The sequence below is a fragment of the Pygocentrus nattereri genome, chromosome 7, assembly GCF_015220715.1.
Source record: "Pygocentrus nattereri isolate fPygNat1 chromosome 7, fPygNat1.pri, whole genome shotgun sequence".
NCBI classification, from domain to species: Eukaryota; Metazoa; Chordata; class Actinopteri; order Characiformes; family Serrasalmidae; genus Pygocentrus; species Pygocentrus nattereri.
The window spans coordinates 1,592,043-1,612,141 of NC_051217.1; the positions used below are offsets into that span (position 1 = coordinate 1,592,043).

Here is a 20,099-nt window from a genome sequence, read left to right on the forward strand (position 1 = left end):
GGTACACCCTTAAAAAGATGGTTCCTCAAGGGTTCTCTAGTAAAGGCAACGGTCCTAGTTAGAACCATGAGCTCTACGTAGAACCATTTTGTGATTTTGTGCTCAAACGGTCCTTCGCGTGGTGGAAAGGTTCTTCAGATTGATGGAGAATCTGTTTCTGTGCAGAACCTAAAAGAGTGTAGAACCGTTCTCCATTAATGTGAAAAAACATTTCGCCGTGCAAAGAACCTTTGAAAAATGAATCGGTTCTATGCAGAACTCGGAGTTCTACATAGAACCATCGCTTTTGCTGAAGGACCCTTGCAGAGCCGTCTTTGTGTGTGTGTGTGTGTGTGTGTGTGTATTAGAGGACGTGAAAATTTTATAGATTATTATAGAAATTTTGTGCAGCACTGTAGAAAAATGTTATTGTATCATATTAATTAATTAATTATTATTATTATTATTTCATTTAAAGGCTAATCACAGAGATCTGCTAAAAAAAATCCTGCAAATAGTGAAAAAAGCTTAATAGAGTGTGCCAGACAATCCACACACACACACACACACACACACACACACACACGCTAGTTTTAGAGAGATGTATGATCACGGATTCTTCAGCGCAGCGAAAGCTGTTATTAAAGGGAAAACAAGCTTCCTTCTCGTGAACTGGGAGTTTTTCCCCTCCACAGTCGTCTAAACGCTGCATCCCACACGGACGGACGTGTCACGCTGGAGCACGTTCTCCACTGGCTGCTTGGACGTCCGCCAGCGCGGGGCTGGTGTTAAGCCTGAACAGCCGCTCGCAGCCAGCTCACTTCTCCTCTTCACTCCTGAGGCAGGACTGCGCCCACCCCTCGTGGAAGCCCAGCTCAGCCTGATAGGGGAGCATCGCGCAGCCTCGGGCAGCAGATCTTCAGCACAGCGGCCGACAGTCAGTCGGCTCCGCCTGCCGCGCCGCGCCGCGCTCCGCACGCGATGCTCTTGCGGTGAGGAGCGCTTTTCAGCAGCGCGTGTGGCCTCCGGCGCTTTTCTCAGCAGAGAGAGCAGAGCGGAGCGGACAGACAGGCGGAGACTCCTCACCGGCATCACCTCCACATGACTCCTCCGCTCTCCGCTTCCCATTAGAGCGAACACGGGCGCGAATGAGTGCATCGACCCGGGCTTTGTAATATGAACTTTCTGCCGAGTGGAATATGTTTCTATCTGTCTGTGGCCGCCTGCTGGCTCACCTCACGGGTCGACTCGTCTTGGTGGTGGGTATCCCTGACGGAGACGGGCAGGTTCTCCGGTTTACTGACTCACTGATGGATTTTTATAGTTATGCATATTAGAAACGAGGCTTGATGCAGGTGTTTATTCCCGGGCGTTAGGACGGTGGAAAGCGCGTCACCGTCTCCGCCGGGTCGTTATTAAATGAGGAAAAGGAAATAAGGGAAACGGAATGATCAAAGTAAAAAGGGCCTTTTTTAGTAGGGAAGGTGTTAGAGGAGGAGTGGCGGTCTCGTAGGGCCCGAATTCACCCTTCATTATGATAAATGTGGCTTGTTTATGAACAAACTGTGGTTTCAGAGTTTTTCCTTCTCCTAAAGTTAGAGGCTCGGCGCGAGCTCTGAGTGGGGGACCCCGGTCAGGCTGTGCTGGAAACTGGAGATGTGCGAGATTCCCATCGCTGCCTTTCATCTCTCATGCAGGTACATGGGCACCCTCGGCTCGCAGGTGATGTGCGACAACGTCCCCGGGCTGGTGAACAAACAGCGCCAGCTGTGCCGCCAGCATCCCCGCGTGATGCAGGCTGTCGGCGCAGGCGTTAAGGACTGGATCAGCGAGTGTCAGCACCAGTTCCGCAGCCACCGCTGGAACTGCAACACGGCCGAGCGAGACCACACCGTCTTCGGAAAACTGCTGCTCAGAGGTGGGTGCACGAGCCCCGCTGGGCGATGAGCCGCTTGAAGACAGTGGGTTTTTTTTTTCTAACCCCCCACCCTTATTCAGACAAGCCCCGCCCCCTGCGTGACGATTGGGGAGCAGTTGGGGGTTAGGTGTCTTGCTCAAGGACACCTCAGTCAATGATGTTTACAGAGCCCCTGCGGTGAGACGGTGGTCATTTTTTTGTAATGCTGTATTAAGGGGCAGTCGTGGGCTGGAGGTTAGGGATCTGGCCCTGTGACCGGAAGGTCGCCGGTTCGATCCCCAGCGCCAACAGCACATGACTGAGGTGTCCTTGAGCAAGACACCTAACTCCCAACTGCTCCCCAGGCGCCGTGGATAGGGCTGCTCACTGCCCCCTAGTGTGTGTGTGTTGACTAGTGTGTGTGTGGTGTTTCACTTCACGGACGAGTTAAATGCGGAGGTGGAATTTCCCCGTTTGAGGGATTAAAAAAGTATAACTTTAATTTCTCATATCTTGTGGCCTCCAAATATTCACGTGTGGTCTCACTGTAGTAACTTGTGGCCTCAGTATAGTAATTTATGTCTTCAGTGTAGTAATCTGTAGCCTTAATGTAGTAACTTGTGGCCTTGCATTATTGAAAAATGCTACCATGTCGCCTTCGGGCCTCCGTCTGATTTTTAAGTCTTCTATTAAACAATATATACCAACACCAACTACTATGAAGCTTGCTGGATTGCTTGGGCCATTATGGTGAGGTTGCTGCTCTTATGTTGGCTCAGCATGCGGCAGCGTTCGCTATATTTGTGTTTTGACTTCTTAATGACCTCGTAATTCAGAGGATAAACACTGACATTTTAAAAAAATGATGTACGCACAGAACAAGTAGGTTCTCGGTTTAGAACATTATTGTTTACAGCAGCGTAGGAGAGTGTTTTTTTCTTTTATCTCATTTTTTCTCCTAGAAAAATTCGCTTAGACCTGGAGTTCCTAATATGGGCATGATGTTGACAACAGAATGGCATACAGTATGCAGGAACTGTCCTGCGCTGAGATTGGCTAGTAAGATCAGTTCGTGCTTACAAGCAGTCCACCACTTGAAACAGCTTCTGACTGCTTGTTCTTGTTTACAGTGTTATAATCTTATATATTTTCTAGCTTAATAAAATGATCCTAGTTCCACAGATGTGTTCACTATTTAAATAAAGTACTTGGAATAAAATCTCTTCACATCTATTTAGTTTTAAACGTGCTTTTTCCTTCTCCTTTAAAGTTACCGTTTTGTCAGTGAGACCATAAGCTAATATCTAATATCAGATATCCATATTTTTCTAATATTATATAATAAACATTGAAGAATGTTGTCATTGGTGGACCTGCTGTTGAGTATGAAGTAGCCAGCCAATCCCAGTGACGGAGGGTAGAGCTTGTCAGAATATGGGAGGGTAAAAATACTTTTTTCTTAAAAAAAACCCCCAAAAAAACTTTGTGCTGTGAGGTGAGCGTAAAGCTCTGCCGTGGAGCTCAGCTCTCCAGACCGCCTCGAGTTAAAACTATTATACAGGGGATTCTCATGACTCTGCGCCTACAGTAAAATTCCTCACCCCAGTTGGGTCATTCGACTGTTACAAGACGTAACACCTGATACAGCGGATTGAATTTCTTTTGTTTGCTCAACTGAACTGTTGTTTTGAGCGCTGTATGTTGGCGCAATAATGTTAGATACTGTATACATAATGCCTTCACTGTGATGGGTGCAGTCAGTCAGACACATAAATCTGAATAGAGCATGTTTGACTGGCTGTGAGGCAAATCTCGCTGTGTTTCTCCTTCACACACACTGTTCTGCAATGCAGATCCAAACAAACATCTCAAATATGGATCCAAAAGTGTGTATTAAATTTTGCCTGGGTCTATCATGGAGCCTTTCTAGAATTTCTGTGCGGCTCGTCTCTGCAGACAGGCAGAAAAGTCCAACACATGGCATGGGTTTAAGCAGTTCTCTCTCTATTCTCTCATCCTGTGTAAAATCATATTAATGGGAACATCCGCGCAGGAACTCGGGGCCAGTCTCCCAGGCCACTTAGCTGGTCCGCACATAAAAGTTAGGTTAAATCTCTGACTTTAATCTTCTTGCTTGGTATTCAGACCTCCCAGCAAGGCTCCCGACCCATCATGGGACATTACGGGGAGGCCCTGATTGGCAGGATTTCTCTGTGGCACTGTGAGAATCTACTTATTGTCAATGTCAGTGCACTAATTTAGAACAATTGCAGGGATTTGGTGGCACGGATCCTCTCTTAGGCCTACAAAGCTCCCAAATGAAATGCTAAACCTCATAACCCCTGTCTCCGTTGAGCTGCCGCTCCGTGGAGTCGGCTGCTTTCGCTCTGACTCGCTCTCATGCGCTCACAAAACATTAATGTTACTCTCTCTCTCCATATATATCTCTATATCTCTCTCTCTCTCTCTCTGACTTTCCCTCCCCCTTTCCTGTCTCACTTGCTTACACACAGAAACACTCTCACTTATACTCATACCTCGTGAGAAGCACGTCCTTATCTCTTGGACTCGGAGAGTCTTTGATCCTAAAACAGAAAAAGAATACACTCCACATCACAGCATTGTTTTGAAGACAAACTGATAAAGAGGGAACATCACAGCGTTCTCCCAATCATCAAACGCCGCTCTCAAGCCTCTTCTCTGCCTTTTGGTAAAGATCAAGTGTAGGGTTTGTTCTTATCTGGCACCAACACTTGGCTTGGAGAAGGGAAGTGGGTGATAGACGGTGCTAGAGGTTTTCCATATTATACCTAATGCGTGTCATGTCTGAGTCTCGATGGACTCGTGAAATGGTTCAGCCAAAAATCTAATTCACATTTTCACCATTACCCCAAATATACCTAATATACACTACTATGCAAAAGTCTTAGGTCTAAGGTCATTCGTCTCATTTAGGGTGTTTGTTGTAGAAAAAGTAACAAGAATTTCACTTTTTTTTGTGTTTTGAAGAACAATTTGGTGTCAGCTTTCTGATTTAAATCATGTTTTTTAGCCAAATCAGGTTTTGGATGATAACTACAAATGCAGCATTGGGCTGCCCCAAAGAAAGGGCTGGAACTGGTGAACTAGACACGTTAACACGTGGAAAACCACTGTAGTCATATTATATGTATTTATTCTAATATGTGCTCAATAGCTTTTTATTTATAAAACCTTTGCACAGTACAGTTTATAAGTTTACTTGTCTAGTATTGCTCTAGAAGCTATGTGGCTATTGTAGATGACAAGTAAAGGAAGCAAAGCCAGTAGTTAAAATCTTGCAAAGTCTCAAATAGTTTGAAGTTGTTAAATAACCTCAGATATACTTGTTTTTGTTGGCTACCTACACGGGACTTTATAACACTTGCATAAGCATTAAAGCTGTGTAGTAGCTTTTTTTTTTTTTTTTGTAAGACAGTACTTGAATATCGCTGTTGTTGGAAGAAAACCTCGTATCTCCAAAATGGGAACTTTACAGGAGAAAGAAAAAACATACTGTAGTTTTAATGCAAGTCAATGGAACCGGACGTCTTTCCAAGTCATTTTGGGCCGTTTCTTTTGCTCCATTCATCATGAAATGTACACACAATGTAACGGGCAACAGGTCCTTTGAAATTATGTCAAAAACTGAAAAATGAGAAAAATGGAGATACGAGGTTTTCTTCCGACAGCAGCGATATGTATCAACCTCTTAAATGGCCAGGCACCGCCGCTGGGCCCAAAGTTTTATTCCACACTTCAATAACCTAAGAATCCACGATTAAAACGCTAAGTCCTTTGAGTTCCTTGACAAAGAAAAGGGTTCTAAAGAATTATCAGCACTCAAAGAACCATTTGCATGATTAAATGGTTGTTTGCGTGGTGGAATTGTTCTTCAGATTGATGAAGAATGTGCTGTAGTATAGTTTTTGAAAAGGGTTCTATATAGCACCACAGTGGGTTCTGCTATAGTTACAATATTAAGCTTGTAACAACAGAAGAACCCTTTTTGGTGCCTCATAGAACCATATACAACACATGCAAATTGTTCTTTGAGTGTTCATGGTTCTATATAGAACTATTTGCTCTGCTTGATTCCTTTGAAGAACCGTCTTTTAAGAGTGCAGCTCAAGCAGTTTGCATTGAAGTCCCTGTAGTTACTGAATACTAAGAGATCGTATGTAATACGCCTGGGGTTTTAAGGGATTAACTGCCCACGTCAGTAATCAGAAGATAACATAAGATGTTTTATGCTATAACAACGTAATTTCGGCCTAAGCGGCTTTCAATTAAAGTGATGGTGCTATAAATGACATAAATGTCAGTTGTGAAGCAGAGTGTCTAATTATTAAGTGCCTAATGTATCAGTACCCTTAGTAAAATGTTAGTTAAAGGCCAAAATTACTTGCTTAAAAATGTATATATGAAACATGAAACGTATGAGTTAATACAGTTATGTTATATTATTTTAATGAAAAAAAATCCACTAAGGAGACCTGTGTTACCGCTTTATCTAACTGGTATAATAAAAAAAAAGTGCAGACAGAATTCAGGCTTTACGACATTAATACTGATGTATTAAGCAGTGATTCTCATTTTTATACATATGTTATACAGTGCCAGAGACTACATAACCAAGCCTGTCTGAGAATATTTAACAGATATTTAACAGTGTGGCTGAGTTTGAGGCAAGTATGTGATTTAGACAATGAAATGCTTATGCATATGTTTTAATGTAAGTGTGTACGCAGCCTTCCAATAAAGTGTTATGGCTAACGGTATGATTACAGTATGTCATACAGTATTAAAGCTGTCTAACACCAAACATGTGACACAATTAGATTTTTGATGGAACCTTCAAAAGTAGCTCATTAGAGGGATTATCTGATTCATGGCGTCTCCCCTCTGCTTGCTCTCAGGCAGTCGAGAGGCCGCGTTCGTGTATGCGATTTCCTCGGCAGGCATGGTCCACACCCTGACCAGAGCCTGCAGTCAGGGAGAGCTGGACACCTGCTCGTGTGACCCAGGAAAGAAAGGTTCGTCCCGAGATGCCAAAGGATCCTTCGACTGGGGTGGCTGCAGTGACCATGTGGACCATGCCATTAAGTTCACCCAGGCGTTTGTCGATGCCAAGGAAAGGAAGGAGAGGGATGCCCGAGCGCTCATGAACCTACACAACAATCGTGCAGGAAGGAAGGTGCTTTTTTCACAGCAGTGCCTTATTTGTCTTTATTTCAACTAGAGATGGGCATTTTCAGTGGTCAGGAGCAATTAAGCAGTAGCTTTAATAATTGGATTTGTATTCAAAGGGTCATTTTTCAACGTTCAATAAAGGCCACTAATGGCATGTGAATAGCATGAAAACATAAAAATTATTTTAGCAATGATTTTAGAATTTTAGTCACAAGAAGTAACAAATTAATAAAGAAACAATAACCAGGTGCTATTTAAGAAAGACTTTGTTTAAAACAAAAGAAACTTATAATAATAATAATAATAATAATAATAATAATAATAATAATAGGATTTATTTGTAGCACCGTTCATACACAATACATTGCATTAAGTGCTTTACAGACAAAAATGAAATAAAATTATATAAAAATCAAACATAAATAGTGAGAATATGGTAAAATGACAAACATATAAAAATAAAAAAGTACAAAAAAAAACATTAAAAAAAAACGTGAAGTGACAAAAAACTTCACAGTGACAATTTTTTTTTACTGAAAGACGAACTATATCAAATTATAGGTTATCTTAATGTCATAGGAGCATTTTTAGTGTGAGTGGTGCTGTTGTCACATGACCAGAGCCATTTACTCCCACAGTTGGCTGCACTGCATTAGGTCTTTTCTCTTCACCGCTAATCTGGAACCGCACACATCTTCTCCTTAATGCAGCAAGTCTTTCTGGACTATCAGCAGTGCAGTAGGGCTGTGGTTGTATAAATGCCCGGCTGGTTGGCCATGCCCATGACTTTACATCATGGGAAACAGACCACTTTTCACTCTTCCCATTATGAATCATATATTTATCATTCATATGTTCTTTAGGACCCCCAGCTATTAACTGCAGGTGGCTTACCTTGGATTCAAACTTAGTCGAATAGCTCACAACTACACATCCAAGCAGCTTTCATCAGAGCTGGGAGGAGGGTAGCTCCACATACCCCAAACACAAACCTACACACATAAACACAACACTGCGGTCCTGTTTGGAAACAGCCAAGAGAAACAATGATCTAAGACCCTGATTTCAGAGAGAAACACAACTGCAAAATCTGCCATAAGTGAGCTACACACGCTGTGGCCTCACAAAATCCAAATATTCTCCCCCTTTGCTCTTTTTGCCCATTACCCAGGCAGTGAAGCGTTTCATGACCCTGGAATGTAAATGCCATGGCGTGAGCGGCTCCTGCAGCGTGCGGACCTGCTGGCTGGCCATGGGTGACTTCAGGCAGACGGGTGACTACCTGCGCAAGAGGTACAACAGCGCCGTCCAGGTGGTGATGAACCGCTATGGGACAGGCTTCACCAGCGCCTACCGGAAGTTCAAGAAGCCCGCCAAGAATGACCTGGTTTACTTTGAGGACTCACCCGACTACTGCATATGGGACCATGAATCTGGTGAGTGTGTCAGTTTAAGCAATAGAAGCCCTGCAAAAGATTCTACCGCTGTGATTTGGGCACAGACCCGAGCTGAGGTTTGTGTATCGTAGCTGTGGTGTTATTTGCAGTAATGCAATTTTGCAAATTAAAGATTACGGATATATTTTTATTGCCAATTACTTCCATCAAAAAGTAGCTCCAGGAGTTTAGTGTAAACCAACATTGTTGTTACATAATAACTGGTGATCAGCGAAATTATACAGGCGGGGTTGAGAGGGTTACTTTAAAATGTATTCCAGTATGCCTATTAAATATATACCATGTTAAAGTCAGATAATTCAATAGGAATTAATTTAAGGATATATTTCAGTGTCTTTAAAGCTGCACTATTTTTTGTTAAAACGGATAGAAGGAGCTTTACTGAGTCCGGAGGAAAAAAGTACATTCAAATATGTTGGACATGCGCTGATGCGATTCACCCTGTAAAGCCTGAAATAATAATTTAAAAGTCCGATTTTGCTCAGACTTTTCAAACCACGTCACACACTCAAAAAGAATGTTGAGCTCTAAGTTTAACCCTTGAAAACAAAATCAACATCATGCTGATGGAGATATGATGACAATAGTAGATCATTCACATCCTCAGAAGTTTTGACCGAGTTCTCTTTGAATAGTCGCTCAGCGCAGTCATCAGATTCATCCACTCGGGGAAGAGGTCCAAAGCACAAGCTAAATGTTTAATTACAGTTACACATAATTGCCAAAATGATGCGTGTTGAATGCGAGTTTATTTATTTGCAGTTTATTTGTCATATCCCGTGTTCATCACAAAGGCAAAGGGTGCCACTGAATTGGTTTCCATTTTACAAAAGCAAAAGCAGCGTGGAGAATTTCACCCCCTCATTCATAGAGCTCAGACTCTCTGTAGCCAAGTTTTAGCTGCTCACCATTCAGATTTTTGTTAAAAGTTCTGTTTGCTGGGACACAACTATCTGGTCAGCTTGACAAAGAGAACGGAAAAAATCGAAAAGATTACGAATAAAATAATGTCTCATTTTCTCCAGCAGAAAAATCCTGTTTGATGTGTAAGAGTGGTTTTAATGTAAATGCTGCTAGTAATCACTGTAATATAATTATGTATCTGTAATATGATTACTGACTTTTTTGTACCTGTAATGTAACAACGCTGCTATTTGTGCTCAGACTATGCAACACCGTCATATATTCTGTTATTATTCAGCCGTAGATCAAAGAAAAGAGCACGTTGTTATCAGATATAACAACATGGGCAGAACGTTTTTCAACCAGTCAGACTGAGTGCTTCATAATGAACTTACTAACTGTTATATAAGCCATGTGTCCATATTACACACTATTACAGAGCTTCTGGCAGTGCACATTTTAGGTTTAGTACGTTCTCCTATTTGTGAGTGTAGAGGACTGTATGGCAGAAGTTGAGCGAGAACGTGGCTTCCCAGCCTGTATCGCAAGCCCCTGTTAGTCCCGGCTTGTTCCTGCGCCTCCCACACTCTGCTGACAATCTGTAAAGCATTAGTCTTGCCCCTGAACACAGAGCGAATGTAATCAGAGAATGGAAGCCATTTAGCAGGCTATTATATTCACAATAGTCATAACCCAATCTGTAACCTGAATGCAGTGACTTGGCGTCCCCCCCAAGGCAATAGACTATCTTTGTCTGTCTATATTTTTTGTGCATGTGTGTTTGTAAGCGTGAGCGTGTGTTTGTACTGAATAACACCAGGTGTACCTATGTGGGGGAATGGAAGGGGTAGGGGTGCCTGTCAGGCTATGGATGATCCTGGCTATCAAGTGACGCCGTGTTTAAGGCACATTACCACAGATCTGCGGACAGCACAGGAGCTGAAACACGATCCCTGCTCGCAACCGCTATAAATTACTGCCCTCGCCAGCACACCTCTCTGCTGTCTGCCCCGAACAGGCAGGAATATTTAGAGAGGTAGGTCATGTCTAATAGCTTCCCACAGGGTGCATGATGATCTCCTTGAAAGATCTTAAACCCTGTGTTTTTAGCTTTTATGAACTGTGAATTATGTTTTCCCAACATAATAGCTGGCCATGCATGAAAGATATGCAGGATTAAATGATATACGGATACATAGAGAACTCTGTGGAGCTATGGTCTGCATCACATTTATATAATTCATATCATATATATTGACCCCCGCAGCCATGTAGCTTACATCTTGAGGTTTGCGTCCTGGACTGTAGGCCAGCAGGATTGTTTTGAAATGCCAGGGCCAAAGCAAAACGGTACAGTGCAGCGTGAGAAAGCCTTGGCGTAGAGGTTTGTTTAGCGGTGGTCCCAGGAGGGCAGATGCTATAGCTCTTCCCCCAAAAGTGTGAAATCAATTTCCAGCTTCCACCGTGGCCCCCACATGTTAAACTCATCTCTTGGCACTCCCCTCATCTTAATTCAATAAGCAGACGCACCTCAGGTGGAGGCTGCCCATGATGTAATCAATACCGGCCCAGCATACCAGCCTGTTGGAGTACTGATGGAGCAACGGTGCGTGGTGGGGGGGCTGCTGGGTCATGCCCAGACACATGCCTGCCTGCTCACAATCGCGTGCAAGACACCAGCAGTGACATATCAGGGCTGGGGCTACCAGCAGAATGGAGCTCTTTTAACTAGGGTTGAAGGGTGTGGGGGAGGGGGGGGGGGGGTGGCTTCACCTTCAAAACATATTCATGATCCAACAATTATGGCTATAAATTTGATGGCTGAAACCGGGTTAAGCAAGAAGGCTGACATGAATCCCTTCTTGTGTGTCTGAAAAGGCCAACATCAGTGCCTTGACGGGCCAGACTGATTGTTTGCGTACTGTGAGCCGTCAGTCTGTGGGCCCTTGTGTACCAAGCCAAGGGGATTTTTCCCAGGGTGGTGCATGAAGGCTGGGGTTGATACAAGGTCTTTAACAATTTTGATATCAGCGGCCGATCAGCGCCGCGCCAGCCTTCGAGCCGGGTGGGGTTGTCTAGATTAGAGCTGTTGAAATGAGCACGCGATGAAGACTCACGGCAGTGGCTGATAGCTCCTATCATCAGTCCCTCATCTCATGAAGGACCAAGCGGTCATCCCCTTACCCTGGTGCAGACAGCCCTGCTGCTTCTTTGGGACAGCTACGCCTGGGGACTGCCAGACGTCTGCCAGACGACTATTGCAGACAGTTGAGCACATGGCTGCACATCACAAGTAATTGTCCCAGCAGGTGCTGTATTAGTGACATCAGCTAATGAGATAACGTGTAACTAAATGTGGTGGATGCAAAATGCTTTAGTTATATATCCATATTGTGTGTCTAAGAGAAGACGACATATAGGTCATATAAGCCCGTATATGGAGCGTTCTATCAAATTAGTTCAAACTGGTTCCACAGAAAGAAAAAAAGAGTATTCAGACTTTACAGACGTACTAGGATTATGTCACAGTCTGTTTGAACATGAGGCATTAATTGATGGCTAAATTTCTAAAAAAAAAAATAAATAATAATCATTCTTAGAATACTTGATGTTTGACTGTCCCAAATTGTAACACGTACGTTTTATCTTGAGAAAATAGCACTAATATTTTTAAGATGCTTTTATTTCTTTTAAAGTGAAGTTAAAAGATTTTGGCTTATCATGAGTTTCGTTTTGCCGCATTTTCATGTCACTGCTGACACACAAAGAGCTTTAGTCCATAAGTGGAGCCTTATTTTAGCCACACCCTGCATTTTAGAGCAAGAAGTGCGACTGCATCCCTGTCCCTCATGGCCACATGGTGAGCAGTTTCATCCCATGGTGTTGAAAGATTTTCTGCAATGTAATTAAACTTGTTTGTGTTTTAATGAAACAACTTTTAATGTGTAATGTTTTAATGAATGATGACGTTATGTGTGTAAAACTGTTCACAGCAGTTCAGTAGAATGATTCATATATACCCATTTTCCTTTTTATAAACATCTTGAAAGAATACAATTACACAACAATGTTAGATTTAGGGAAGAACTAGTATTAAACGAGTACTAATACTAACAAGTAATACGAGTATTTAATAGGACACTGGTGGTCCTCAGCGAGCCAAAATTGCAGAAAACATTTTTGCTCAAAGGGTGTGAAGGGCATAAAAAGGTCTTCCCACCAACTATGACTGAGATTTGCTGTCAACAGCAAATTAAAATGTAAGCTTTGAAATATTACAGCATATCAGTAAGAGTTTCTCCCTCTTTCATCCCTCCAAAATTGGTTGAAATGGTTAGTGCTCTTGCTCAATCTCTCTGTCTCTTCTGTTGAAGGATCGGTGGGCACGGGCGGGCGCGTGTGCAACCGGACGTCACGAGGAGCTGACAGCTGTGAGGTCATGTGCTGTGGCAGAGGCTACGACACGTCCCGCGTGAGCCGCACCAGCAAGTGTGAATGCAAGTTCCACTGGTGCTGTGCTGTCCACTGCAGGGACTGCCATGAAGAGGTGGACATCCACACCTGCAAAGCCCAGTCCTGACACTCATCACCATCTGTATCTGTTCCCAGGCATTAAATATGAGCCACTGTTCAAAAAGCTTCAGAACTGACCTAGGATCAGATTGTGTGACTGGCAGGATTGTTAATAAGAAAAGATCATTATTCCCCTAAATCTATAAAGATAGAAAGAAAAATATCAGCCTTCAGACTTAGAAAGTGAAAAGAAAGAAGGAAGTTTTATGAAAACAGTTTGAACACGAAATGACAGGTTTTGTTGATTTTTCTAAGTCAAAGTAAAGTAACACATCTACAGCAGTAGAAACGATCCTGTGATCCTCGACTGTCCTGCACATTTTAGTGTGTTCCCTGCTCCCAACACCTGATTCAACTAATCAGCTTCATCAGTCCCTTCCTGTGTTAGAGCTGGAGAACTCTGGTGATTAGACTCTGCAAGGTGGCATTTTTTCCTGTAAATTTAAAGTCGTAATTTCAGTTTATTTGCTGAGATAAACATGTTGGAAAAAAACTAAAGATACTATATAAAATGTGCCACATAGCACTTCTTATGTTCATGTTAAATTTAGCAAATAAACAGCAAACGTTTATTAAAATGTGCACGAGTGTGTCTGTAGAGGACGTGTTAACTTATTTCCACTTAGAAAATAAAAAAAACAGGGCTGCCAAAAGATTTGCTTATGACTGTATTTATTTCTATGTGGACAACAAATTCAGGCTTTAAGCTGCTTTAGACTCTGCAACATATCTTTGTCCATTTCACACAGATAATAGTTAAGAAATCACTCAACAGCTTGGTGTGCGTTTTACAGTGTTAATAGAGACGTACAGCTGCAAAATTCAGACCACACCGTATCTCAGCTGTGTGTGAGGTAAGGGGAAAATTCTATACTATGTGTGTGTATATATATATATATATATATATATTTTTTTTTTTTTTTTTTTTTTTGACAAATTGTTTTTAAGCAGGGGTTACACAAAACAATCATCATAAGTGGAGGAGGAATCTGATCCTAGCTCAGCATTAATATACTTTATGAATCCCAGGACTGAACCTAAAGCCTTGAGCCGTGTGGTCAGTGAGAGATGAGGTGGACGCCTCAAGCTCCTGATAGGCCTAATGGCCAGCAACCCTTAAATCCAAACGACACAACTTCTATAAGAAAACTAGGTTTAAAGTCTTAGGCTAGACATTCTTTGTACCATCTTTTGCTTGTTTCATTTCTACTATCATAGCATATTTATTAAGTCTTTGATTAAGATTGTTTATCTTCAGTGCATTACATATGTTGAAATGTAAATAAAAACTATTAATATGTAATTTAAAATAAAGCGTACATGTATATGTTAGGCGTCTCTGACAGGAGCGTCTGAAGCGAAGGAGTCGGCTCATTCTAACTATTTTCATGTGTTACTTTCAGACGGCACTTTCCATGAATAGAGTTAAAAGTAATAAAGTGACTTGTTTTTCTATTTCTGTAAAACATGAAGTGATCTGTGCTTTAACTTAAAATAAAACGATTAAAAATAGCTTTTTAATGATTACAACAAACATAATGTTTGTATCCACGTTTAATATGGTGAGTCTGGGCTGTGCCACCTCGCTGACCTTGAACATCTCGTTAATATCTTTCCATAACACCAGTAACGCCATAATTACATTGTTAATTGTTTATGTTCCAAACAACTTCATGTTAAATGAATTATTTTCCCCTAATTATGTATTTAATGTAACAAGTCATTTTACCCTTTTACCCAAAACCTGTTGCTCCAGATTTGGCTCCACGGGTGAAGCGTGATCATTCAACTCTGTCACCCTGTTGTTGGAAAAAGAATAAATATTTTTTATTCATGTTTATTATTTTTCATTTCTGTAAACTATACTGTTATTAGTAGTTAGTATACAACATGTACGCCCTGTCACATTAACCACTGCTTACTTTAGGCTAAGTTTGCAATTTGGTTACCCATTTTTTAAAGTCAGTTTTAAAAAAAAATAAAAAATGAAACAAAGATTTTAGTGAAAAACTTGTGATGAAAACTTTTTCTTTTTTTTTTACTTCTCCTCCTGCTCTATGTTGTATATGTTGCATGTTTTTATTGCATACTATCATCTTAATGTGGAATATAATCTCTGTTACTCAGTCATTTAAGGTGAAAGTAGCTCATATGGTCTCTGGTTTGATAGCCTGAGCTGGGCAAATAACATTTTCTGAATATTAAACACTTTGAGGAATATTTCGTCAGAAAACACCACAGAAAAAAAAGTAAATCTTTAGAGAATTTTGAGCCATAAAATGAAATCTATTCACAGAAGGTGCCTTATTAGTGATTATATTCGTTACTATATTATTTTGGGTGATTTGTACTCAAGTATTACACTCTCAGAAATAAAGGCAGTAAACTGTCACTGGGGTAGCGCCCAACTTATCGCTGGGGTGGCACCCTCAAGGGTACATCTCAGTACCTTTAGTCAGGGAAAATAATCATAACACAATCCACTGAAATGATATTTTCTAAGTTGCATTGACTCCACGCACCCCGTCTCATCTCCAGGCTTGTTTATATTATTGGTTGTGTGTGTGTGTGTGTGTGTGTGTGTGTGTGTGTGTGTGTGTGTGTGTGTGTGTGTGTGTGTGTGTGTGTGTGTGTGTGGTTATGAAAAGGTACAAATCTATACATTTCCACTGGGGGAAAAACTTATTTAAAGTTCACAACTGGACCTCAAACACCACTGTTGTACCTTCGAGGGCACATTTACTTTGTTTGTACCTTGATGAACAAAAAAGGTGCATGCATAGAACCTTTATTTCTAACAGTGTAGTGAAGCTAAATACTGGTCCTTTTACTCAATTACATTTCCATACTCTTATTTTTTGCATATTTTAGACGTTCAGAGTATTTGTTACAAATAAAAAAGGCCGTAAGATTTGTCTTTGTGCATTTTCTTACTGGTTTCACGTCTTTTCTTTTCTTAAAGCCTCCGGTCAGTTTAATACTGGCGTAAAATGCAGCTTCCCACTAAGATAATTCATCCTTGTGTGAGGAAGAGTACTGCCCTCAGGCTTCCCACACACTCTCACAACATCTTATAATCCCTTAACACAGATTAGGTTATAAAACCACTGCATGTGTCTCTTTTTTATTGCTCTTACTAAAGTTCAGTTAACTCAAAAGCTTTTTAAAGTTACATATCTGATTTTTTACAGTGCACGTACGGGGTATTTTTTGGTAAAGTGAGATTTTAAGTACTGAAAAAGTCATAGGTTGTAATATTATAGCCTACATTTATATTGTATCAACAGCCCCAGTTGTCATGTAAATAGAACCAGCACAGTATGAATGTTGACATATTAAGTGTTATCTTTGTGCTGTCTGTATAGTATAAATGTAATTTGAAGCTCCAAATAGGCTTAAGATGTGCCTGGAGGATCTGTATAAGTGTGACCTGACATTTCGACAGAGAAAAGGATGCCCATTACCAAATAACATAAAATGCCAACCACCCAGGTAAAAGAAAAAGTTGTGATCAGAGGTAAGATATAAATTAAAAATAATCGTGAACTTTTTAGCTTTTTTCTGTATTTTGGATTTTAATCTAGTTTCTTCTCTGGGGTAAATGTTATGCTTGTAAATAGAGCAGGTATACTTCATAGGGAAGTGTTGCGCTGTTGTTGGGTTGTTGGGTTTATCTTAGCCTTTGGTCTTGTTTAATGTGGGTGTAATCTTGCTATTGTTTTGTCTCAATTGAGAAAAAAATATGGGCTCATAGTGGTGACGTGCCCAACGCTGCAGTTAGTGTGGTGCTGCGTAGGCCTCATGTAACTTAGTGATATCATAAAAATAAGTTGCTGACCACCCAAAAAAGGTAGCATGTAGAAGCCCACCAAACTATCATACCAATGGGTTGATAAATTGATGATCCAGGCTTGATTATATCATATCGCTGTTGTCGGAAGAAAACCTTGCATCTCCATTTTTGTCATTTTTTCAGTTTTTGACATAATTTGAAAATTCCTATTGCTTTTTACATTGTACATGAATTTCATGATCAATGGACCAAATGAAACGGCCCAAAGCAACCTGGGAAAACATCTGGTTCCATTGACTTACATTGAAAGCAAAGTAGGTTTTTTCCTTCTCCTGTAAAGTTACCATGTTGGAGATACGAGGTTTTCTTCCGACAACAACGATATGTAATATGTATACATATTAATATCTGCATATGTACAAATATTCATACATCTATTTAGCTCTTTTGACATTGACTCTATTCCTCACCAAGACAAATTCCTTGTAAGCGCAATATACTTGCTGAAATAAAATGATTCTGATTCTGAAAGGGAGAATGTTTTAGCCTGAGAGATGAAGAGATCAGGTAACATGGAGGCGTGTGAGAAATAAAGCTTCGTGTCATCAATAGGCCATTCAGCCTTAACTGATACATGATCATGGCCTCTTCCACACTGCCACACTATCTGCTGCAACAAAAGTGCAAACACTGAAACTAAAGACAGTGTAGTGAATATGTGTAGAACTGTCACTCAGTGCTTCTCAACATACGTTCTGCTGGGTACAGTAGTTTCCTTACTCTAATGTTTTAGTATTGTGGGCAAAGTCAGAGGACAAAGACTGCGAGACGGATGGTTGGCATGCTGGAGGAGAGGAGTGCATGCCACATAGGAGATGTTAGTTAGGTTGGTTAGTGTAGTGGGTGTAGTAGTGCACCTCTGCCTTCTATGCTGTAGACTGGGGTTCAGTGCCCCGCCTGGGTAAACACCCTACACTATACCAATAAGAGTCCTTGGGCAAGACTCCCAACACCACCTTCGCCTACCTGTGTAAAATGATCAAACTGTAAGTCGCTCTGGATAAGAACGTCTGTCAAAATGCCATAAATGAGGTTCAGTTCAGGGACAGGAGTAAATGCTGATAGGAAAGACAACACAGTGACGTCACACTTGTTTTGTCCTTAAAGTCTGCAAACACCTGCTCATCCAGCGCCTCTTCTGAAATAAAGGGAATTAATCAGAGGTTTGTCCACCTTGAATTCAGTATTGGATGGAGCTCCGTCGCTCCAGAGAACACAGCTGCACTGCTCCACAGATTAGTGTTGGGGGGCTTTATATGCTCTTGGTCACTTTAGAAATCTAAATTAATTCAAAGTGTCAGATCATTTTAGCTGCGTACTTGATTGACATTAAGTGCTTCTCAACATACATTGTGGACTATTCATTCATTCATTCGTTCATCACTCACACACTCACACCTAGGGGCAATGTAACATGTCCAATCAGCCTGACTGCATGTCTTTGGACTGTGGGAGGAAACCGGAGAACCCGGAGGAACCCACACAGACACGGGGAGAACATGCAGACTCCACGCAGAGAGGACCCCGGTCACCTGGCCATTGTGGACTAATTAGATAACTACATTAGATTATGCTTAAATTATGTATCTAGGTTCCCTGTAGTCATGATTCAAGATTGACTTGTTACCATATGTATTCAGAATACAGGGCATTTAAAAGCACAGTACAATTTTTAATTTATAAAATTTACAATTTATAAAAAATATAAATACATACAGAGGTACACAAGGGGCAATAGGGGAGGGAGGTTTTGCTCATCCAAGAAGGATACTGCACATACTAGACAAACCTGCTGGAAAAATGCACAGAGCAGCATCTATTCCCTGCTGGTCTAAGCTGGTTTATGTTGGTTTTACTGGTCTGGTGCTGGTGTAGCTGGTCACCCAGTATGGTCATGATGATCCGAAACACAACGTATGCTAGGTTTTGCTGGTGACCAGCCATGCTGATCTATTTTTCTAGCGGGGAAGTAGAGTAGAAAACAAGTGGCACCAAAAAGTTTAGGTAACTGACTGTAAAGAATGAGGTAGACGGCTGTAATAACACTGCAATGTGGATATACGGTGCAGCAGGGTGCAGTACTGTGTGTCTAATAACACAGTGTAAGAGATGATATGCAACAACTATTTAATATAGCGTTACGCTGAAATATATACAATTTACCAGAATATGGTACAATGTTTACATTTATTTACAATCACTATGTGGGGGAAACCTCTGCTCAGTATCTGACTGTCATTGTATAATTTACTCTCTTTTTATCACAATAAGACGGTTTAGTTGAGACATGTATTGAGATGTAGTGTGTGTGGATGAGAAATATATATATATATATTCCTTCAAAACTTACCACAGCACATCTTGACCTACATTCAGTGCTGTCGTGTATTAAGACAGGGAAACTCCCCTGAAAATGACCATTGAAAGCTAGAACCCACTTTAGAAACATGTACACAGCTGTTATATTTTTCAGCCACTGGAGGGCAGCAAGAGCCTTTGCCCATTTCTACTACAGCGACAATACAGAACTTCTTCTATTTATCTGATTCCAGAGGTGTGCAAGTGTTTATTCAATAATGTTGGAATAATTTGGCGTGAATGTCATTACACACACCAACTACCCCCAGGATGAGACTTCATAGTTTGTTAGAATATTCATGGTTTGATTTTTACTGGGTGGAACAGTGCGCACATATAACATCTCCACACATGGGAATTGTGTGGTCTTTTCACTTTTGTACGTAAAACCGTGCTCAGTAATTTTAGAACAAAACTCAACTCATCCAGTTGTTTAAAAGCAGAATCCAGATACGTCATCACGACCCCAACTTACGACAATGTCTCTTGGACAGAGGTGGATGAAGTACCCAGATCATATACCTGAGTTAAAGTCGAGACCCCCAAGGTAAAATATTCCTCCAGTAAAAGTAGAAGTTCCTCCCTTTAGACCTCCACTTGAGTAAAAGTACTAAAGTATTTCCCTTCAAATGTACTTAAGTATAAAGTAAAAGTACTAAAAGAGTAATTCTGGCTCTGATGTCCTGTTATCATTTTTATAACCAGACTGGCTTCATGAACTCATTTCAGGTGAAAGTCCTCCAGCGTCTCTCTTGGTAAACCAGTCTTTTAATAGAACGTCATTAATTAGTGACGCTGACGTCTATTAAAATGATCAGAAGCACAAAACACTGAAGGTAAACAGTTTCCATCAGGGAGAACCGAGTGG

General features: G+C 41.2%; 1 protein-coding gene across 1 annotated transcript; it reads left to right on the plus strand.

Annotated features, from left to right (window-relative positions):
- Positions 1-741: 741 nt before the first annotated feature.
- wnt2 (wingless-type MMTV integration site family member 2) lies at positions 742-13,550 on the plus strand. Its single transcript, XM_017697269.2, has 5 exons — positions 742-1,238; positions 1,677-1,897; positions 6,814-7,091; positions 8,259-8,523; positions 12,822-13,550. The coding sequence occupies exons 1-5, from the start codon at positions 1,156-1,158 to the stop codon at positions 13,025-13,027; spliced, it is 1,053 nt and encodes a 350-aa protein (XP_017552758.1). The 5' UTR covers positions 742-1,155; the 3' UTR covers positions 13,028-13,550.
- The last annotated feature ends 6,549 nt before the right edge of the window (positions 13,551-20,099 follow it).

Coding starts and splice junctions, on each gene's coding strand:
- wnt2 (XM_017697269.2), top strand. CDS start 1,156: ATGAACTTTCTGCCGAGTGGAATATGTTTCTATCTGTCTGTGGCCGCC. Junction 7,092..8,258: donor ACAATCGTGCAGGAAGGAAG/GTGCTTTTTTCA, acceptor CCCATTACCCAG/GCAGTGAAGCGTTTCATGAC. Junction 8,524..12,821: donor CATATGGGACCATGAATCTG/GTGAGTGTGTCA, acceptor CTTCTGTTGAAG/GATCGGTGGGCACGGGCGGG.